Below are 19,129 nucleotides of genomic sequence, written 5' to 3'. Positions count from 1 at the left end.
ATATTGTATAGTAAAGATGAGTATAGCAACTGTGGGGAATTTCAACTGTAATTTGAGAAAAGTAAAGGGTAAAATAACACAAGCTATTAAATTGTACAATAAGCATTATGAGGAATAGAAAACAGCATACAAGGAAAGGAAATGCACCATCTAACAGACATTATAAAGATAATAATTGACTAGTTTTCATTCCAGAATGACTGAATGAACACAAGTGGGAATAAAAGGGGTGTCATTTACAGATCATGTAGCTACCTGGAATGTAACAGGAGAAAGAGAAAAATATATTGTAGAAGGCAAACATTTTAAGAGATTGACAAGTAAAATAATTAATATTAAGCTTACAAAATCAGACTATTTACTTTATGAAAATAAGAAAGTATCTCACACTCAAACTGGTAGATGACGTTTAAAGAAAAAAATTAAGAATGTTAATGAAGAAGCTGAAAAGGGAATGAAAATGGATATGAAAAAATATGTTAGTTAATACATGACTGTGAGGAACTGCTATAACAAAGAAAATAAGATTTCATTTATGTAAAATGGGAAACATAAAATAAGCAAATGTTCTCTTTCAAAGGTAGAAAGAATATGACATTGTTTTAGGGAAAGTGGACCCACCGAGTTCAGGTTTGTAAAAGGCAGATCATGTCTCCTAAACCTGACAGACATCTTTGAACCGGTCACCAAAGCCGTAGATGAGGGTAAGATGATTCACACAGCCTATCTAGATCTCACCAAGGCTTTTGACATGATCCCCCACTCTGGAATTATAGATGAACTGACTAAACTAGGTATGAATCCCTATGTCACAAGATGGACTGCCAACTGGCTTACTGACAGAACCCATACTGTGAAAGTAGCAGACTCCAAATCCGACTTCAGACCAGTGACAAGTGGAGTACCACAGGGTTCAGTTTTGGGTTCTCTCCTGTTTGATATCTACTTCTCTGAAGTACAGGCTAACAGAAGGTCTTTGGCTAACGGAGTTCGCAGATGACTGCAAACTAGGAGCCATAATCGAATCTCCTAATACTGTGGACATCCTACAAAAGGGCCTCACTGAGACAGACGCCTGGTATCAAAGCCATGGCCTCAAGCTCAATGCCAAAATGTGCACTGTCATCCCTTTTGATAAAAACTGTGTACCCGTTAACTACCACCTAGGTGGTAGTCTACTTAACACCAAAAGTGGGATAAGAGACCTTGGGACACAGGTGGATAGTAGTCTCTCCTTTGATAATCACATAGCCACAGTAGTCAGGAAATCTTTCTACGTGGCACACCTCATCACAAAAGGTTTCTCATCCAGGAAAAAAGAGGTCATTGTTCCCCTCTACTCGTCCATCATTAGACCCATTATATTATACAGCACCCCTTTTGGCATGTACCTCACAAGACATCTACAACTGGAAAGGCTGAGGAAATACCTCACAAAGAGGATTACCGGCCTCAACCAGATGCCCTATGCAGACAGTCTCGAAAAACTCCAGCTTTACTCCGTCGCATATCGCCTACTCAGAGACACTCTCTGCCTAACATGCAAAGCTATGTCAAACCCAGAGCTGTTGGACATGCTGCACTTAAAAAAATCCCAATCCCTCTGAGCTACATGCTCTAGGGACCTAAACCTTGTCACCACAATAAACAGAACATGCTGGAGGGATATATTCCTGATCCAGAGACTTTACATACTCTGGAACAAATTACCTATCTATATCAAACAAAGCTCCTCATTAGCACTCTTCAAGAAAAATCTTGATGAGTGGCTGGGGGATAGGAAATTCACCCCGGGGATCACTTCTGTGGCTCTGCTCGACAGGGGCACAGGAAAATAATTTGCTTGGGTGGCGAAAGCCAGGGTATCTTTTTGGCTAGGCTTATATAGGCCCTAGAGCCAATAGCCTAGTACCTATTTATGAACCTATGAGTATGTGGACAGGAAATGTTACACTCGGAAGACTACAAAGGAATTCTCAGTCATAGACAAGAAGAAGTATGCAGAGAGTGACTAAATACATTACTGAAAATGTGTGCAGAATAAGGTAAGAAAAATAAATTGAATCTAAGACAGTTACATAAAGTACAGAGGGAAAGTCTGAAAAAAAAGAAATAAAGAAGAGATTTCAAGAGATGTCAAAAAGTGTGTATAAAAGAATGGTACCAGTCCAGCTGGATTAAGTCATGCATTTTATAAAGAAAAAAATATACAGAAAAGCCCAAATTTGACAAGTTAATGAATTAATGGTGTTGTGAATGAATAAAGAATAAGAAAATATGTGACAGAGACATTAAATTTTATATAGAAAAAATGGGACAAAAAGATATACAAAGAATGGATAGTGATAAATTTGGGAAATACTGCTTATAAGATATTCATGAAACATTTGCAAAAAGTATTTTAGATGGTTGAAAAGTCTGTAGTCATGATGGTGTGTAGTGTATACAAGGAGAACAAGTAAAAGAGAAGTTGATAAAGATAAAAATATAATATCACAATGACAGAAGAGAGAAATGTAAGCTGTTCCCAAGGCATTTGATAGTATAAGCTCTTTCCAAGTCTGAAAAATTACAGTACTGAGGAAAAAATGATGAAGGTGCTACAATCATGGGAGGCACAGTGGTGCAAGCTTTTAGCATTGTCGCCTCACAGCAAGATGTTCTCTGGTTCGATTCTCACCTGTGGTGCCTTCTGTGCTGAGTCTGCATGTCCTCCCAGTGTTTATGTGGGTTTCCTCCTGGTGCTCCGGTTTCCTCCCACAATACAAAGACATGTATCTGGAGTGTTTCTCCCCAGGTGTCCACTGAAAATGGGCTCTGTCCCAGTCACACTTTCCTGGCAAACAAATGTTAAATAAATAAAATCAGTGTTAGAAAAAAAATTGGTGCATCATTTACATACCTCCCAACCGTCCCGAATTACTCTGGTTTTACCGAGTTTTGGGGTCCCAATAATAGGGTGCTGAGATTCCCGAGTGGCACCCCATTATTTCCAATTTTTCCATCTATTTTGTTTTTCACACTTTCGGGGCTGATGTCATCACATGCGCAATGATGTCAGGTCCGTCAGCATGCCGAGCGTCTGCTTGAATGCTGGACTGCCATTCGGGCAGAGCATAGGATATCTAAGCCGCGCATCTACTTTTTAAGCCAAGTCCGACTCGTAAATGATAATACATTTACGTTTAAGCTAAATTAATAAAAACTGCTGCACTAGCTGCCGTCCAGACAGGATGCCAACTGCAGAGCTGAAAGCCGCGTGTCTGTTGCCGTTTAACTGCAGAGCGAGCAGACAGAAGGTACCATAGAATGCAGCTGAAGAGTGTGGTGTGTGTGTAGGCATGGATGAGTATGTTTGCATGCAAGTATTTGTAGATTATGGTTAGAGTATTTGTTGGGGAGGGGATAGATGTCGTGTGTGTGTGTGTGTGTGTGTGTGTGTGTGTGTGTGTGTGTGTGTGTGTGTGTGTGTGTGTATTTTAGGATTATAGTAAAGGTTAAATTAAGGGGATGTACGTAATTGTGTATGTATGTATGTATATGCTGGTGTGTGTGTGTGTGTGTGTGTGTGTGTGTGTGTGTAACTGAGCCTGTCTTGTTTGGTGGTAGTGTTACAGAAAATGTTGTTAAGGTAATGTGTACGGTTAGGGTTAGGGCCAGTGACAGGGTCAAGGTTAGGGTTAGCATGTACTGATAAGACAGTGCAGGAAGGTGTTAGTAATATGTGCCAACTTTAGCCCTATGCTTTTACCTTAAAAAAATCAGATTTGTACCTATTTTTCATGGGCCTTGTCTAGATATTTGATATTTCCAGGTTGAGAGGTATGATCATTTAAATTCATAAACATATACTCAATAGTCAACACTTTGGTAAACAAATCTCATATACTGACAGTACTCTGGTTATATGTTAGTAATCACATGAAGGATGTGCCTGGGTTAGACAGTTTTTCTTATTAGCTGCATCAGTCTGGTACTAAACATTTTGATCTGTAAGTTATTAATGGCTAAATTATACGACATTAAGTTTTAAAATATAATTTCTGCATTCATAGTTCTGTTTTTAAACATTTAACTCTTTGTTTTATAAACTGGTCATTTAAATTACTTTAAACTTCATGTTTCTTTAAATTTAATTGTAAATAAAGCTGTTCATTTAAGCTAAAGCCAAAATCTAACTTAAAAAATCACATTTATCTCATCACTTGCTTGGGAATGCTCTGGGGAAGTGCTGTTGGATGTGCCTTCATATTACCTACATAGTATTATGTTTAAGCGTAGTGTAGGAGGAACTTAGGCAAGCTGGTATCTTCTACGTATAAATTTAATTTGTTATATTATTTATTAATTAATTACAATATATATTGACTAACACAGCCTTGACTTCTTAAGTAAGCTATGATTGATAATTTACAAGATCTTTCTTAATGTCCCTAATATATTTAAACTGTACATGATCACAGATTTGAGTCATATCAGTGTTTTACTGATATGTGATACTAATTACAAACTTAATGATATTACTTAAATGTTTTAATGATGTTCATGTAAGTAAAGTCCAGTTAATGCTTACAAGTTATTTATCACTTCTTAATGACAGCAGCATGATTATTGTTCTTTATAAATCGCACCTTACCAGGTTTATTAGTTGTGGTTAAAGAATTGCTGTTTCTGCAGGCTTGTTATAACAAATGATATCCTTTGTTTTTTTTTGTACTGCTCATTCTTTGGTGTTACTTTACAAATCTAACTGAAGTTTGTGAACATCCATTTGCAGATGTACTTAAATAGTCATTATTTGTTTAATATTACTAATCATTTCTTAGAAATATTTTAGTATGAAGTGAAACGTGTTATAAGAAGTTATATAATATCATAGGTTAGTCATTTGCGTGTTACATAAAACATTTGTCATTGTGATAGTGTTCTAAGTATACTATAGGTATTTACATTTACTAACCATGTTTGAAAGACAGATTGGATACCTTTATAATTAAAAACATCATGTAGCCTACTGTTAACTAATGTAATACGTTAGCAGCACTTTCATTACCACGATACATCCCTTTCTTATAAGTCTACTGTAGAGTGATACAAGCTTGTTTTCATCTTCAGTGATGATCACCTAACGTTATTACTAACATATAAGATTTTGTTCTCCTTTGGTTAACAGTTTTAGACTTATTACTTTATTTACTTCTTAAAGAAAATAGTTTCTTGGATGTAAGGGGAATTCTCTCTTTAAACAGGGCTCTATAAAAAGGTATATCAATTAATACCTTATCTACAGAATTTTGAATGCCATTTAGTTAGCATTTGTTTCTGATATCCCTCTCTTGTGTGTTCTATAAAATGGTTAAAATATCATTTTGGATTCCTCCCTCATGTATTCTATAAAATAACTAATATATCTCACAGACTACAAAGGACATACTTCTGATATCCCCAGATGAATGCATGCTAATAGAAGGGGTGTGTTTTGTTATACCACCAGCAAGACAACAAAGAATTAACGATTCCTTTTAGTAGAGTAACTCACAAGATATTAAATGATGCAATTATAATTTTAGTGTCATCACTAAAGCAATATTAATTTAATTATGCTAATATATTGCAGTCTTAAAGAACGGATCCCTGTTGAGATGGTTATCTGCTTATTTACAACTAATATAATTGATTTTTATCCTATTATTATTAATGCTGTCATTCATTTTTAGACATATGCTAAATTTCTTTAGGCTACAAATAGATAAGATTTTACTTTCTGATTAATCCTATTAAACAGCGATATTCTTCTATTGCTTTGTTCATGCTTGTGCTCAAATAATGAATGGGATTGCCATTATTTTTTAAGGATACACATTTTCTCTTTACTTTAAACTTCCCATTGTTAAGGTAATTATTAGATTATGCTTTATTACAGCTTTGGGGACTGCTTCAAGCCTGAAGATTCTTCGCCTAGTTTGCATATTTCATTAAAATAACAAAACAAACAAAAATAAACACGCAAGGAGGTTGCTTTCACCATAAGAAACATTGTGTTGAATTAACTAATTTCATTAATGTTTGATGCAACAAAGTTGTATTATCTTTTACACAAATACCACATAACTTCCAGCTGTTGCTATAAGGAGAGTAACATGCACAACATCATTTTTTTACATTTTATGTCTCCAGCAGGATTTATCTTTTACTTTAAAAACTATTTCCTACTCTGTATTACTGAGGATTTAACTGTATGCAGATGTGCAATAGTACACACCTGTTGCAGATCATATGTTCCCATGTTAAAGGGCAGATAACCTACTGAATAATTTTAAGGTGTAAAGTTTCATGAGATTTCACAATTTCAGGGATCCATCAAATTCCACGGGCTAGCATTGTGCTATTATTTCAAATGCAATTTACCATTTTTACTGAGCTAAATGAAGTGCATCTAACCAGACTCAAGCAGTCTTATCATCAACACTCTTGTTCTTATTCTGCTGCTTCTGTAGAATTTATTCCTCAGCAATCCAGAGTTATTTTTCACGAAAACAAACATACTGATTTACTTTCCTCACATCTATCTTGTAACTCTCCACTTGAATTATAAAATGATTATTATGAAAGTTGTATCAGGGTTTTATTCAGAAAAAAAACTTTTAAATCACAAAAGCTTTCACTTTAAAACCAACATAGTTATTTCTCTCCATTTATAATTATTGCTGCAGTTCAGATCTTGCATAAACAGAGAAAAACAGCAACTACCCCTCCCCCAAACAAAGACAAGGACATTGTTGATTATCCATCAGCAAGGAGATAATAAGTATTTACTATGAAATAATCAAAATTAACTATGCTTTAAGTTTTTGGATCTATCTAAGGATTCAGAATATGTTAATCAAGTATAGATATGTACATGTTCTTATTTTTAGTAGAGTTGTACTCTGCTGATCTGCATTTTAATATAAATATCTATAGGTGAGTAGTACCTGGTACTATGTACTACTGACAATCAACACGTTCTACTTCTGTAAATGAGAGGACATGACTGAATCATGAATTTCTACAAAACAACAAAATGTAGATTGTTACCTTTGGTTATATTTGGTCCTGCATTTTCTAGACTAAGTTGTTGTTATCCCCAAGGCATTGAATATTGACTATATCAGTATTTTACCTTGTTTAACATATCCTGTGTTGTTTGCCAAATATACCATTATGCATGTAAATGCTATACCCTTTGCAATTATATAATTTTAGTTGCACTAAATTTGAGTTTAAGGGCTTTTCTTGATTTATTCATGGGTGGGTGCTTACCAATACAGAACAACATTTTTGTGTAATCTTTATTACTTAAATTTATTCAAACGGAATTAGAAGTGAAAAAAGATTTTGTTACATGTTAATGCATGGAATTCATCTAAATGAACCTATACTTGTAATTTTTATTGAATAGTTTTATTAAGCATTATTTACCACATATAACACAACCCTAAAAACAACTTTACTTACTTTTTTTCCTTATTCCTACACAAATTATAAACAAGTTTTAGTGATGAAACTCATTTCTAGGTAGTCATTCATTATTAATTAGTAATTATCTTCTAAAATATACATTTACAGATTGACATAATCATTTATTCTTTTAAGTTACTTAAACTAAATTGCTTATTTAATGATCGATTATGTGAAGCCTTCACCAGTAATCAGCTTGAAGCAAACTTTCAAGAATATTTACAACTCTTAAACAAGAAGAAGCCTATCTATAAAAAAGTCATCTTGCTTATGTTTGTTAAAGAAATATTGTTAGTTTCTGAATTATACAGCCTATTTTATTTGTGCTAATATCATAGGAAAATTCTTTAATAATTTATTATATTTACATAATAATCTCTTAGACTTTTTACCTATTTTCCCCTATTTTTCCCTTGGGTTATCATTTAAAACTTTGCTACCAAACTCATTTCTTCTTCACTGGAGAACTAACCACAATTCTACTACAGCTGGCGGAACCATTGTACTAACTATTAAAGTAAGTAAATCACACTCTAACACCAGTGAATAAAAATTCCTCAAAAGAAACACTGCGTTACACTGATCATTGCAATGCAGCAAATAACTGAATCAGAAGCAGATATATTCAGGTCAGTGGCAAAACAGACAGGAGGACTTGCTGTTTCACTGACAAAGATGGACAAAGTTCTGATTCTGTCCCAACTAATCTGAGTTTGAGCAATGGCTCATTAAGTTCAAGAACTACCTAAGGCCATCATCAGTTTACCTATCATAAGGGAGGCAACTCAGTTCAGTCCTACTACAGCTGCACTCTCTTGGAGAAGCTGGAGAAAGGTACTCCATATCTACAGGCATTCTGGAGTGTAAACCAACCAAAAGTGCATGCACTGCCGCTGACCACCATGGCTGTGAAGAAATGTGCAGCTTTTCTTGGAATGGCACAGTACATATTGTGTGACACTTAACAGCTAATGAGGAAGCAAAAGGAACATTAAATATTGTAAACCTCTCCTTTCCTGCTACAGGAAGATGGCCACAGTCCCTAACTGTCCTGATGTCTACTGATGCTGAGCAACTATCAGCTGTAGAACGAACTGCATGTATACGGGATGGGACTACATGGTTGCTGGGTGGGGGTGAAAATGTAGTGAATAGTTGAGATCAAGTGCTACTGTAAATTACACCTAAACTAATGGTTAGCCACAATGGTATTCTGTTCCACATATCTAGAATGCTACCCAAGCTAGCCGTAAAGGTTTGAATGCGGTCCCAGTAAGTGTCATCATCCTGCTACATGTTTACTGCAATGTGCTTGCAAGTATTCCACATCCTGCAAAGCTTTATTAAATGCAATAAACATAAAAAAAAATGCTGGTGAAATGACTATACATAACAAACACGCATACAACAGATGAGTATACACAGCTTGCACTCCCTGTCTGCCCACTGAATGAGGTCATCATCAAGGTTCCCTTTCATCTTCACTTCCATATTTAATTTCATCAAACAAATGTGTAACAATACCAGGCTGCAACTTTTTCTTTAAAAAGCTCATTAACATAGTTTGTTTTGAATGGCTTAGTCATTAAATGCCCAACCACCTTTCCAGACAATTTTTTTATTCTGATTTTGAAAACAGCCCAACATATCATTTTACCTTACCTCATCGTGATATTCTGTTGTCTATTATTCAAGTCCTTGGATCAGGAAAAAATAAAACACAATTTACTAGAAAAATGAAAGCAAGCAAACTCACCAGGCATAAGACTAGAAAAAGCTACAGTTCTCTGTCCCACAAAATCCCGACCAATTGGATCGTGGTCCCAAACAAGAAATCGAACTAAAGCTAGTTCTGGCATATGAATAGTGAAAGTAAGAACTTCCTCCCAAACAGGATTAAATCCTAAATGTAAAGAAGTGAAACCAATATGATAATAAAGCAGTCTTTTTATAACAAGAAATACACATTTTAAGACAGATGCTGTTGTAATTTTTCAACACATTTAATCTTGTAGCATAACACATAAAAAAGAACTGCAGACAAAGGAACACAATCACCTAACAAAGCAGTATTAAAAAGATCACTCTCACGCAATATAGAAATAAAAGCAGAACCTACTTTGAGAAATTAGAGGGTGAAAAGGGGCAAGCATTTTCATAGCCATTTGATGGATTTGTGGGAAACCAAAAATTTGCTTTAAACATACAGCAGTATTAGAATTTGCAGCACATGCTTTTTACATCACATCTGTAAATCAAGTACTTGCCTGTTCAATCTGCAAATGGTAAGGTCTCAACCCTGAATGAAATTTGTTTATGGAACAAAGCCATTGTCATTTTACTATAAGTAAGAAAACTAAGGCTGTATGTGGTATAATGCATGTGAACACAGCAGCAGCACAACCATTTCCTTTTGTGGATTTAAAATTCTAAAATGTACCATACTGCAATTCCTGCACTGAACCCAAATGTCCTCCACATAACAAAATATCTTCACAGGGATGTGTGAAACACTAACACAGAATAGTAACTGCACACCCCCTCACTGTAGCAGATGAACAAACAGTGGTCCTGTAAACTTGGATGGTCATGGATGACAATTTAGTGTCACAGTTTAGCAAAGCTGCAGCCCACTAAATTCTAAAATGCCAGTGGTAACGTAGATGTACACAAAGCAACCATTACTCTCATTATAGGGAAACAGCATTGCTCCATTCTTGTTCTGCACTATATGCAAACCATAACATTTGTGCCAGTTAGGCAGTGGAGCATACTGTACATGACTCACATCTATAGGTAGTGAAGCAATACATCAGTGTTACTGTTACTGTACGTGATTCACATCTATAGATACTGCAGCAATGCATCCATGCTGCGGAGCTACTGTACATGACTCACATCTATAGGTAGTGAAGCAATACATCAGTGCTACTGTACGTGATTCACATCTATAGATAGTGCAGCAATGCATCAGTGCTGCGGAGCTACTGTACATGACTCACATCTATAGGTAGTGAAGCAATACATCAGTGCTACTGTTACTGTACGTGATTCACATCTATAGATAGTGCAGCAATGCATCAGTGCTGCGGAGCTACTGTACATAATTCACATCTATAGGTAGTGAAGCAATGCATCAGTGCTACTGTTACTGTACGTGATTCACATCTATAGATAGTGCAGCAATGCATCCGTGCTGCGGAGCTACTGTACATGACTCACATCTATAGGTAGTGAAGCAATACATCAGTGCTACTGTTACTGTACCTGATTCACATCTATAGATAGTGCAGCAATGCATCCGTGCTGCGGAGCTACTGTACATGACTCACATCTATAGGTAGTGAAGCAATACATCAGTGTTACTGTATGTGATTCACATCAATAGATAGTGAAGCAATGCATCAGTGCTGCTGAGCTACTGTACATAATTCACATCTGTAGGTAGTGAAGCAATACATCAGCGCTACTGTTACTGTACGTGATTCAGATCTATAGATAGTGAAGCAATGCATCAGTGCTGCTGAGCTACTGTACATGACTCACATCTATAGGAAGTGAAGCAATGCATCAGTGCTACTGTGTTACTGTACGTGACACATCTATAGGTAGTGAAGCAATGCATCAGTGCTGCTGTACTACTGTACATGACTCACATCTATATACATATTACAGACAATGAACCTCAAAATATGCTGGAAATGCCAGTGACCATAGTATACTACTCTCCACTGTAATTCCGAAGTAATCCAAAGTTCCAGTCTTCCATAGGTGCTTTCCATCCTCCAAGGGTATAAAGTTCTTTATTCTTCTGTCAATTAACATACTCACAGTTTTTATTAGTACTAATTGTACTCTCATATACAATATGCAGTCTGTTCAAATTCTTATGGACAACCATACTTTATGAAATAAGGGGATCACACTTTCCATTGAAACGGAAAGTCATCAACATCTGGTAGAGCTGATTCAGCTGATTGCAATTTACCAGCTTTGCCAGTACAAGAACATACTACAGTGGGGATTTGGGAATATCCTCTTTTTGTCACTATACTGTGATCTCTGAGTTTTAGCAGATATATATATATATATATATATATATATATATATATATATATATATATATATATATATATACCCGTAATTAGCAGGGGGTTGAGGGAGTTGCAGGGGGAACTGCCACCCTGCAAAAACTGTTTTTTTTTTTATCCTTTGTGGATTGATGTTTTGTTTTTCAGCATTTAGGTTTCGATCGTTATATGATCGACCAACTGTAATTTCGATGAAAGGTTATAATTCCAAAATAAGACTCAGCTGACAAACAACTGAACATCAAAAACAGATAAGGAGCATGTGATATTTTCACATAGACACATTGATTACAGCATGGAGGTGTGCAATATGTAATAATAATAATAATAATAAAAGTCAACAGAAAATCATAAAGAACAGATCATCAGAAACTGGAAATGGTGTGTGTCATATTTTCACATGGACTCACTGATTAAAGCATAGGAGTATACAACATGCAATAATAATAAAAGTCTACGATACCTTTACAGACTGTATATTTAGACTATTCTGTTGCCATTGCCTGCACATTTCAGTAAGAACCGAGCTCATGTGTTACCTGCATCAAGCCTTACAATAATGCAATGAATACTGTAATATCCAGCATCTGCATGCTTTCTGCTCTCCTTCCGCTTCATTTTGCATTTCCATACCTGTTCTGCTTCCAGCTCCATTCCATCACTGTGTGAATGACTGGGGGGAACAATGCATGCTTGCAGCATCACAATTCGGTGGTTGCAGTTCTCCAGGTTGCTGTCCCATGGCACACAAGTTGGAATGATTTACTTTTTGCCCTGCATAGAGCTGTGCTTGCTTACATTACCTTATTTTATTTGCGTTTTGATTACCAAATTAAAAGCAAATAAGGAGGGCATATGTGGCTTCTAAGAAGTTCTCATTGTATTCAAAATTTTATACCTCAGCATTTTCTGCAAGGCACATTTTTCATGTTTTTTAAATTTCTAAAGTGACTAAAACAGCACAAAAAATGTTACATTTCTTCATTGTGTTCTTCAGTTTTAAACCATCTATCTTTCATCTGTGTATTTTTACCAAGTCTCTATGTTTTATGTGCACTTAGTAGTTACATAGAAAGAGTGGTATTCATAGACAGAGTGAGCTATGGAGCTGGGCTTTTGTGGCGAATGGCATACAAAAGTGTTTTCATTACACAATGAGACAAGACCTTGTGTGCAATCCTGCCCCACTAATAATGACTCTACTCCCTAATCCTGAGCATTGTCACAACATACAAAACAACAATTTCTCATGCTAATCAGCTCATCTACAATACTATGCAATGCATAAATAATATACAACTCTTGTACATACTGGCCCCAATAGCATAAACAATGGGAGTCAAGTTGCACATAAAGGGATTACATATCATTTGTGAGTGCAGCAATCCCCCTCCACAGATAGAAAATAGTGCTGAGTGACTCGCTAATGCTGTCAGAGCCAGAGAAAAACGCCTTAACATCTTCACTGGACAAGAGTCTCCAATGGTGCAGGCAAACCTTCCATCACAAATAACTATCATAGCTGGCTCACACATTGTGATACTGCAGAGCTGCTACCATTTGGAGTTTACAGATCACCAGATCTTTTCACTAACAAAACACGATAATGATCTCTGCTCTGAATACATGCCTAATGACTGCTATTTTTCAAACACCTTTATTTAACACTTATGACATCGGCACACTTACATTTATATAAAAGTAATCGCATCATTTTAACAAGTTCACATTTACAAACATTATACACTGCATATATTGTTATAGATCCTATAATCTAAGTAACATTACATAAATTATGCAATTTCTTCTTAAACCTCATTCCTCCTCCAAAACATTTTTCTGTATGTATTGTTCCCACAGTTTCCATTCTTCTATGTAATTTACTCATGCCCTTTTCTAAAGATCTCATTTCTTGTTCTTTTACCTCTGTTACAACATTCACTACTTCAACTAGAGCTCACTTAGACTTTGATTTTCTAGTAATTGCTTTTCTATCAGCCACCAGCATTAAACTTAACAAGGCCTTACTATGTCTAGGCAATTCAGATCCAGCATCATTTCCTTAGTTATGCTCATTTGCTTGCCCAGTATTCTGACACACTGTTTTGTAGGGAGTTTTTAAGGTCTGCCAACTCATTATACTCTCAAAACATATGTTCCCTGTTACCACTTTCTTTCCCATGACACTCCATTTGCCATCTACCTGAGGAAAAAATCTTTGGTGTCTGTTTGGGGCATAAACGTATCTATGCAAATACTTCCAGGCAAAATTCCTAAATCTTCTAGACTTTGTTGCATACTTGGGAGTCATACACATGTCCTTCCATTGTTACTTTGTGAATTGCTTATCAAATCTCTCTTCCAAATCTGTGCTGTCCTCGTCTGATTGATTCCTATAGCTATCATGCAATTTTATACGCCCTGCTAATTATCCATTTTTTCATAGCAGCTTCTGTTCTGGATTCAACTAAAAACTCAACCAGTGCAGGGATTTCATTTAGGATTCCCCTATCCCTTTCTCTCTGTCTATACTCTATCAAATGCTGACAGGGGAGGCAGTCACTAGCCTGAAATCCAAATGTCTTCTTGAAGACATCCAATTTTATTACTTTTCCTTCTCTGATTATCTGTTCTCAATACCTTGGTACTTTGCCAGCTTCCTCCAGTAAATTCCAGCCCCTCTTATATATTCTCTGCAGCCCAAATTATGGTCATTCCTACTGTCTGCATCTCCTTTCTCCATTCCCATGTTAGCTTAGTTCTTAGTATACTTTCTGCAACTTGATGAATTTAATATTCTGTGAGACTGTTATTCTCTTCAAGGATCTGTGTCCAAAATCTAATTTTTCCTTATTTCTGGAATCACCCCTATCCAGCCTCTTCATCATCATCCCTTTCCAATTGAACTGTAGTGTTCTGCTTGTGCTATGCATAACAGCCTTAACTGTGTAACTCTAAAGTATCTCTTCAAATCAGCTAATCCTAAACATCCTTGTTCTGTTGGAAGGATCAACTTCCAGCTTGACTCTTGTCCTCTTCCCCTTCCAAATAAAATCCTTCATCTCTTTATTAATTACTATCCACAGCTTCTCATTTAGTTGATAAAAATATGCCTGACCTATGTATAAAACTAAAGGGGCTAAAACATTTTTACTGCTTGTATCTTGCCATCCAAGAGCTTACAATTTCAAAGGTTTTATATTACCTTTTGTTTAGTCTCTTCCCACACATCCTTAAGCTGCATTATAGACATTAGCACTTTATAATTATAGTTTAAAACTGAAATGAAGTGGGATCAGATGGGTCTTTACAGTCTTTAGGTATTATTGCCACCATAGCTTTTTCCAGGATGTCGATGCTTTCCCTCCTATAGAGTACTGTTAAACAAAACCTTCCTCATCTTTATCACTTTCTTCCCTCCTAACTTCCACCAAAACACGATCTATTCCTGGAGACTCTCCTACAGATTAATTATACATCACCATTTTTATCTCATAGCCTCCTACCTTAACTGTTAGTTAAGCCTCCTCTACCTCTAGCCTTAAAATATTTAAGTCTTCCATAAATATTTGCATTTGCGCTTTTCATGATTCCCCTACCTCTCTGCTTTATATAAATTTTAATAAAGTTTAAGAAATATCTCCAATACTTATGCAAGATCTCTGGTTATTTTTATTGTTATAGGCTCCCCAAGTTTAACAATCCTTTCTACTTTCTGTTGCCTATGACATTGTGCCATAAGTTTTTGTGCTCTGGTGTTATCAATAAACAGTTGCTTAAGAGCAACCTTTCTAAACTCATGCATATTATTATGCATATTGTCTAGGTACTCCCTTATTTTCTCTTTATCACTCTGCAATTGCACCTCTTCTTGTTCTGTGGGATTCCCATTATTTTGTAATATTATAATCTTTGACAGCCCCTCCAAATAATTCCTATTAATTAACCAGATCTCTCTGTTTTATTTCTACCCTATTTTTAAACCCCATTTTTATTTTATCCCACTCATTAGCTCTAACTTTTGGAGTATTTTCTATCCTCCCTAAAAACTCCACTACCTATTCCTTAAATTCCTCTCTTTTTAACAGGTAGGTCAGGAAACTATGCTGTCTCATCTTTACTTCATTACTCTGTACTTTTAGTAATTACTGGTGCATGATCTGAAATTGTTATTGGAGGTGTATCAAAGTTCTCAATTAAATGGACATGTTCCTGTGAAATGTAATTTCTGTCACACCTAGTTCAATTACTGTAACTTGAGGAATAATATGTAAATTCTCTCAGAATTCCTACTACAGAATACACATCTACCATGCCAAATATTTTCAGAAATATCTTCGTAAATCTACCTTCTTTTGTTATATGTTCCTTTCTAGGCCCCTCATACACCCTCATTGCTGCAAATCAAATTCTAGTCCCTACCTGTAAGTCACATTCCCTGCTGAAAACTGATTATTTCTGCAAAAAAATTTTAAGCTCCAAAATAACAGTTTTGGGAGGAATATAAATACATACCAGTATAATCCCCATCCTTTGTCAGTAGCCTCTTAGTACTAAAAATCTGCCATTATCATCTTTTTTCCTGTTCTATCATGACTGGAGCTCCTCTAGCAATTAAGAAGTACTCCACTTTTCCTTTGTCCTTGTTATTATGCAGAATATCCATCCTGACATCCTTTTTTTATCAAATTTACATGCTCCCATCTTTCCAAATGTGTCTCCTGGAGCATTGCTATTTGTACTCTGCATTTATTAATATGACTAAGTATTACATTTTTCTGTCTACACCTGTGAAACCATTCACATCCCAAAATAATAAAAAGTGTCACCGTTATGGAAAGAAGTCATTATTACCACTTATTACATATGGTAGCTTATTTAAATGTCTGTTTCCAGTGGTTGTCATACATTCATCCCATTAATAGTTGGCAGGTTAATCCTTTATACAGTTTTTTCTTATCAACAACATTGGAACCGGTCACATTTTTCAAGATTTTTGTTCCAATGAAAACCCTCAAACACCTCATCTCCTACCTCAACAACCCATGATTACAGCCTATTAACTTAAACATGCTTTGGTTTAGCTTTTCTTCTCTGCTTGCCCTGTAATGCCTACATTTCTGAATACCAAAAAAAGAAGAAAGAAAGAGAAGAGGAAGAAAAAAGGCATCTGCTTACTTTAGTGTATATATAAACTATGGAATTCCTTGAAACTACAACTGCAGAAGGTGGGTTATCAAACTTCCACGCTTTCCTGGGAATTTACTATATTACATATTCCCCCAAATGATCTAACTAGATCCCAATTGACCATACTTATGAATATCTTTTTGTTAATGAAACTCTATATAGCAACTAATTGGTTGAATCCATCACACACTTCATGGGACAACTTTAGGAATCTAGCGATAAAACACATACTAGCCCACAAATTACTAATCACTGATCATACCAAACATATAAATAATTGGAAGATCTGGGAACAAATTTTTAACATTATAATGGCTTAATGTGTGGAACCCAGGATAACCCTTGGATACTAATACTATAAAGTAAACTTTAATACTAATCAAAGTATTATAAGATATAATACCTATTGTCTAGACTCTTCAGATGTCTTTTCTTGTGTTAAAATGAAAGCATTCATGTATATAGTGTACATATGTTGTAGGATTGTTTTTTGTAGTATTGTTTGGAAACTACCTGTGTATATCACGCTCAAATATGTGTATGAACAATTGTAAAAGTAATAAAGAATTATAATTGAAAAAAAAAAAATTATAATATACAAGAACTAAATTCTTTACTATAAAATGCGCTATTTATATTGTGAAACTTTTCATAGAAATACGGTTAAGAAATTCTTGTACTTAACACAGTTACCTTTTTTCTTGTTCCTCCTCTCATAGTCCTTCCAAACATTAATGACATGAAATGAGGCAAATGCTTTTAAGTTCCTCACAAGTTTAACAAAGTCAACAAAACTGAATTATTTCCACTTATTCTTATACAGCCATATTTCACAAATGCAATGTATGCTTTGCAGTCTCACATTTATTCAATAATTTCTGTGTTGCTGGTTTTCTTTCTGTTCATATCCATCTCCCAACTCCAGATTCTGGTTTAATTCCACAGTATCCCCAATTTTTCTGGTTAACTCCGGTGCTGTTCTCTTGCTCTCTCTCAAGCATTTTACTTTGAACCATGGAAAAGGTTACAATGGCAAAGCCTCTCTATGTGCTTTAGAACCAGAAGGATGAGAAGTAGAGTCCCCTTCTGTATGATGGCTTATTTATTTATTTTTGGACAAACTTTTACACTTCTTCCTTAGCCTGGCCTGCATCAAAAAATGACTGACCCTACAAAGAAATATTCTGAAGACAGCTGAATACAGCAGCTTGAATCTAACATCTGCCACCCAACATTCTCTGATTAATGGAATACATTTATTTATCTTCTGCCTGATCTACAGTGAATAATCACTTCCCTACTCTGCTGTCTTGAATTTTTAATACTTGGCCCTTTTGCCACAGTTTTGTTAGGATCAACTCATTTTGCTGGCAGGTTTGCATCTTTACTAATAAAGGTCTTGACTGCTTTCTCATGGCCATATTTGAAGCATATACATGGTGTGCCATTTCAAAGTTCCTTCTGTGGAATACCTGTCCAGTTGCTTATGTGTGAATTCATAAAATTAATACAGTCTGTTCACTTTTGAAACAACTCTTTTTGAGCAGTCTCATACTCAACCAGCGTTTTCTTCATTTTGACCTCTAATTTTTGCACGTTAATCAGCTCTTTAAAGCTTCTTTCATTTTTCCACCCTTTTATTTGAGTTGATATATTCCTTGTGTTTCATTTATTTTAATCAGCTCTAAGCACATGTGACTCAGTTTTCCTCTAGATTACTAGAAGCCATGTCTTGCACCACAGCTGGAGCTTGCATTGCTTGTTGCTGAACAGCTGCTGGACTTTTTTCAGTCACTGTTTTCTCTTCACCTTTTCTAGTTGATTTTCTTTCAGGCACTCTTAGTTGTTTCTTTACAGGCATCTAGGCAGTGGACTTACTAACCAGTAACTGAATTTTACTCAAGCTGACAATATCACTGTCTGCTGTTTCTCAGTTTCTGTTTTCACAGTGGGAGAGCTGAAGTTAAGCTTTTGATCTCTGTACAGCGATCTTGGAAGTCGCCCAATCACTGTGCCTTTTTATGTCACAGTAAGGCATGGTGGGGAACCATAGCACAGCGATATAAGCCAGCTTACTAAGGAACAGTATGCCTTACCAAGTATCTACGTGTAACTACTTGACAAAGCATAATGTAGCATGGCAAACTGCCTTCCCTCCTCAGTACAGCAGCACTCAGTATGCAGTGTTGGATAGGTGCTCCTATGTGCCATTAATAAAACTAGAATGGGTATTGCATGCCACTGCAGGCTATCATAATTCATGCCTATGAATCTTGGTATGCCCCCGAGGCATATAACACAGTGCGCTAAGTGACTATCTGCTTCTGGGCAATACGCCTAAAACTACT

At 35.8% G+C, this 19,129-nt stretch overlaps 1 protein-coding gene across 6 annotated transcripts in view; it reads right to left on the bottom strand.

Annotated features, from left to right (window-relative positions):
- The window catches only part of PLCH1 (phospholipase C eta 1), a 3,453,772-nt gene that overhangs the window by 116,681 nt on the left and 3,317,962 nt on the right, over positions 1-19,129 (bottom strand). For all 6 annotated transcript variants that reach the window (XM_044070508.1, XM_044070510.1, XM_044070513.1 and 3 more), the window contains one exon: positions 9,257-9,403. In XM_044070508.1, the coding sequence (XP_043926443.1) occupies positions 9,257-9,403 (147 nt within the window). The remainder of the gene's footprint in view (positions 1-9,256; positions 9,404-19,129) is intronic.

Source organism: Protopterus annectens, chromosome 4.part1 (assembly GCF_019279795.1).
Source record: "Protopterus annectens isolate FY-2018-M chromosome 4.part1, PAN1.0, whole genome shotgun sequence".
Lineage (NCBI taxonomy): Eukaryota > Metazoa > Chordata > Ceratodontiformes > Protopteridae > Protopterus > Protopterus annectens.
The sequence above is the reverse complement of the archived record's forward strand: the minus strand, read 5'-3'. Positions and strand labels throughout refer to the sequence as shown.